This window comes from Anomaloglossus baeobatrachus, chromosome 3 (genome assembly GCF_048569485.1).
Source record: "Anomaloglossus baeobatrachus isolate aAnoBae1 chromosome 3, aAnoBae1.hap1, whole genome shotgun sequence".
NCBI lineage: Eukaryota > Metazoa > Chordata > Amphibia > Anura > Aromobatidae > Anomaloglossus > Anomaloglossus baeobatrachus.
The window spans coordinates 593,513,660-593,518,659 of record NC_134355.1 but is presented as its reverse complement, the minus strand read 5'-3'; the positions used below and the strand labels follow the sequence as shown (position 1 = coordinate 593,518,659).

The window sequence follows — 5,000 nt, the reverse complement described above, 5'->3', positions numbered from 1 at the left end:
TTCGGAAATAAGTAAAAGACTTGGGGCTGAATGGAAACTTCTATCTGAAGCCGAGAAAAGACCTTACATAGATGAAGCCAAGAGACTCAGGGCACAACACATGAAAGAACATCCAGATTATAAGTACAGACCAAGGCGCAAACCGAAGAACCTTCTAAAGAAAGACAGGTATGTCTTTCCTTTACCTTACCTTGGAGACCACGATCCACTTAAGACAGGACTTCCCATGAGTGCCACTGAATCCTTACTAGGAGCTTCTGAGAAAGCAAGAGCCTTTTTACCACCAACATCAGCACCTTATTCTTTACTGGACCCAAGTCAGTTTAGCTCCGCAACCATCCAGAAGATGACAGAGATGCCACACACCTTGACTACCAGCACTCTTCCTTATGCCTCCACCTTGGGATACCAAAACGGAGCTTTTGGTGGGTTAAGCTGTCCTAGCCAACACACTCATACCCACCCCTCTCCAACCAACCCTGGCTATGTGGTGCCCTGTAATTGTACAGCCTGGTCAACCTCTAACTTGCAACCTCCTGTAGCCTACATATTGTTCCCTGGCATGACTAAAGCTGGTTTAGACCCTTATTCTTCTGCACATAACGCAGCCATGTAGAAGAGCACTGGTGTCAAGGAAATGAACTCTGTGGGTGCATGTATAGACAGACTGCCAAGATGGTACCACTAGCAGAGAGACACCTTAAGGGATTGCAGAGAGGAACAATCCATTCTTAGACCAACTTGGCAAAAAAAATATAATGCACTTCCTTTCTTATGAAGGGCACAATGTACTACTACTAATTCTCTACATCAAGCCATGAAGATAGCTGGAAGTAATTGTCAGGACCAATTGTAAGAAATGTACAAGTTCCTCTTTTTTTCATTTATATTTCCTCAATCTGGACAGTTAACCCTTTATTTATTGAGCTTTTCAGTTTGCCTTTAAATTTCTTTGTGACCTCAAATTTTGAAGGGACTAACATTAAATTATTTAACAATATATTATTATTAATTATTATTATTATTATTACCAATTTTGCACAATAATTTTGCTGTGGGGGTAAGTGGGATTTGTGTTAGATATTTTGCCATACAAAACTGGTTTTCTTGTCTAAAAGAGTTTAGCAATGAGAGCTTTATGATAATGATAATTCAAAAAAATGAATTAATGATTATTTTACCCTCCAAAAATATTTTGTAAAAAGCAAATAATTAAACATGAAGGATGTTTCATAGGATGATGAATTCCCCTTCATCTAAGGCGTTATGTACAGGGGGAAGTGACTGTACATTATCTCCCTTTATTTACTCTTTTTTTTTTTTTTTGTTAAACAAGGATCTTTTAAATAAAGACAATCTTGTCGTTAAATGCAATGTGTGAACTGTGCATTATCATGTGATAACGATCTGCAGGCGATTATACACTCACAACGCTGCAGATTATTGCGCTGCAGTCTGGATCATTCGGAGGGCTATCATTTTTATCATTGTATATTATTTATTTATTTTGCTTTATAAATGGCTAGATATTCTAAAAATCTACATCTAAAAATATTTTCTAATAAGTATTTCCTCCATATTCAGCTTAAAATGTATAAGATTTCTTCAAAATTTTTTGCATTGGATGTTTTTAATAAGTGTTCAAATTTCATTGACAGATGTAATGTTTTAGCATTATTTATTATATATATTTTATCTTTAGTCCTATACAAAACTACCAAAATATCCTTGCAGATCTATAAGTTTGTGCTGTACCATATGAGAAAATCAGCTCCACAGCACTTGTTGCTATGAAGAAAAAAAAAATAATTTTATATATATATATATATATACACACACACACACACACATACAGTAAAAGCTAAAGACTTCATGAAATAGAATATTTTAGAATATTTTATTTTATATATTTATGTATGTAAAAAGGAAATACTGCTTTGATGCGAGATCTAGACATACAGATCATGGTGTGTATAGATATATATATATATATATATATATATATATATATATATATATATATATATATATATATATATATAAAAGCAGAGTTTCCTCGTTACATACATATATATGAAATATATTGTGCAACATATTTCATGAAGTCTTTAGCTTTTACTGTTCATGTATATACGTACATATACATATGTGTATTTATGAGTACATGTTAATATATGTGTGTCTTATAGATGTATGTATACGTATATATGTGTGTCTATATATATGTATATATATATATATACTGTATATATATATATTTGTGTGTGTATGTTGCTATAATATATGTATATTTATATATCTATATATATAGAGATATATATATATTTGTGTGTATGTTGATATAATGTATATATATATATATTTCTATCTATCTATCTATCTATATATATATATATATATATATATATAAAATATATATACATATATATATATATATATATATATATGTAACCACACACGCTCTGTACTTTTATCTATGAGTATACTGATATACTTTAGCAGACCTAAGTTTGTAATTTTGTTTAACCCTTTTTGATAGCAAGATGTATTTCCATATGGGAGATAAATATATTATTGTAGATTAGGCCAACAGGAGAACATGTTAATGAGCACATTCAGCTCTGCTATATATGTAGAAAGAGGCACAGGTATTAATATATGTTATCCACAATTTTTTTTTGTTATTTATCCATTTTGGTTTGCACAGATTGTATGTTAATAGGAATTGTTTTTCAATGAAATCAGATGATTTTTTTCCTTCTTACTTTTAGATGTCAACAGGTCTGTAGAAATGTTCCTGACTCCATTTACTAAAATGTGTCTGTTCTGGGGGTGACAGAGGCTATATGTGACTGTCCTAGGTGATGCTAGAGGCTGTGCCTGTTCTGGGAAGTGATAGAGGCTGTGTCTGTCCTGGGGGTGACAGAGGCTATTTGTGTTTGTCCTGGGAGGTGGCAGGGGCTGTAGTGCCTGTCCTGGCGGGTTACAGAGGCTGTGTGTCGGTACTGGGAGATGCTAGAGGCTGTGCATATCCTGGGGGCTGACAAAGGCTGTGTACCTCTCCTGGGAGGTAATAGAGGCTGTGTATTTGTCTTGTGGGGTGACAGAGGCTGTGTGTCTGTTTTGTGGGGTGATAGAGACTGTATGACTGTCCTAGGTGGTGATAGAGGCTGTGTACCTGTCCAAAGTGGTGATAGAGGTTGTGTACCTGTCCCAGAGGGTGATAGAGGCTATATATGACTGTCCAAGGTGGTGGTAGAGGCTATGTACCTGTCTCGGAGGGTGATAGAGGCTGTGTCTCTGTCCCGGGAGAGTGATAGAGGCTATATGTGACTGTCCAAGGTGGTGATAGAGGCTATTGTACCTGTCTCGGAGGCTGATAGAGGCTGTGTCTCTGTCCCGGGGGGTGATAGAGACTGTGTCTCTGTCCCGGGAGGGTGATAGAGGCTGTGTCTCTATCCCGGGGGGTGATAGAGGCTGTGTCTCTGTCCCGGGAGGTTGATAGAGGCTGTGCCTCTGTCCTGGGAGGGTGATAGAGGCTGTGTCTGTCCTGGGAGGGTGATAGAGGCTGTGTCTGTCCCGGGAAGATGATAGAGGCTGTGTCTCTGTCCCGGGAAGGTAATAGAGGCTGTGTCTCTGTCCGGGGTGGTGATAGAGGCTGTGTCTGTCCTGGGAGGGTGATAGAGGCTGTGTTTGTCCCGGGAAGGTGATAGAGGCTGTGTCTGTCCTGGGTGGTGATAGCGGCTGTGTCTGTCCCGGGAAGGTGATAGAGGCTGTGTGTCTGTCCTGGGCGGTGGTAGAGGCTGTGTCTGTCCTGGGTGGTGGTAGAGGCTGTGTGTCTGTCCCGGGAAGGTGATAGAGGCTGTGTCTGTCCTTGGTGGTGGTAGAGGCTGTGTCTGTCCTGGGCGGTGGTAGAGGCTGTGTGTCTGTCCTGTCCTGGGTGGTAGAGGCTGTGTCTCTGTCCCGGGAAGGTAATAGAGGCTGTGTCTCTGTCCGGGGTGGTGATAGAGGCTGTGTCTGTCCTGGGAGGGTGATAGAGGCTGTGTTTGTCCCGGGAAGGTGGTAGAGGCTGTGTCTGTCCTTGGTGGTGGTAGAGGCTGTGTCTGTCCTGGGCGGTGGTAGAGGCTGTGTGTCTGTCCTGGGTGGTGGTAGAGGCTGTGTCTCTGTCCTGTCCTGGGCGGTGGTAGAGGCTGTGTGTCTGTCCTGTCCTGGGCGGTGGTAGAGGCTGTGTGTCTGTCCTGGGTGGTGGTAGAGGCTGTGTCTCTGTCCTGTCCTGGGCGGTGGTAGAGGCTGTGTGTCTGTCCTGTCCTGGGCGGTGGTAGAGGCCGGGACGGTGCTGGGCTGAGAGCAGCTGAGGTATCTGCACTAGAAGCAGCGGATTAGCATTTAGTGTCAAACAATTAGCAGTGTGAGGAGTTGTTGGAATAAATTCATTCTGGGGCTTTTGTTTGGGAAGGATTTTCATTAGAATATGGCTGTTATCCATCTGCTGCCCACCACAGCCCCACCATGATGCGGGGATCTGCTCCCAGCACTTGTGCTCTTATTAGGAGAAAATGCACTGAGGTCTGGATTGGATGGGGCAGGATAAGAGATAAATAATAAGGCAGAGTACGATCCAAAAAGACTGGGGGTTATGGCAGCAATGAAAGGGGCTTTGTTTAGTGCATCAATGAATGAGAGACCCTTAACTTCTGCAAACAAGCAGCAGACATGAGCAATCGGAAGAGCAGGCTGGGGGGACAGGAGGCCAAGTGTCCAGGATGACCCCATTGTCTGCCCATACATTACACTGGATCACTGACAAGTGTGCACTGAGGTATCTGCACCAGCTGCCAACAACCAGCAACAGGCACACAGCCCTGCAACCAGCACACTGCAGGGCCTGGACACAAACTGCACACAGCAGATACTGGGCAATAACTAAAATGGCCCATAAATCAGTGTATTTTATATAAAAATATTGGTTACATAAAATGGGAAAGATGATAGATAGATAG

The 5,000-nt window shown here is 41.3% G+C and overlaps 1 protein-coding gene across 1 annotated transcript in view; it reads left to right on the top strand.

Moving 5' to 3' along the window:
- The window catches only part of SOX14 (SRY-box transcription factor 14), a 1,829-nt gene extending 678 nt beyond the window's left edge, over positions 1–1,151 (top strand). The window contains exon 1 of the mRNA XM_075338731.1: positions 1–1,151. This exon is cut by the window's left edge and continues 678 nt beyond it. Coding sequence (XP_075194846.1) covers positions 1–616 — 616 coding nt within the window. The 3' untranslated portion in view covers positions 617–1,151.
- Positions 1,152–5,000: the final 3,849 nt, after the last annotated feature.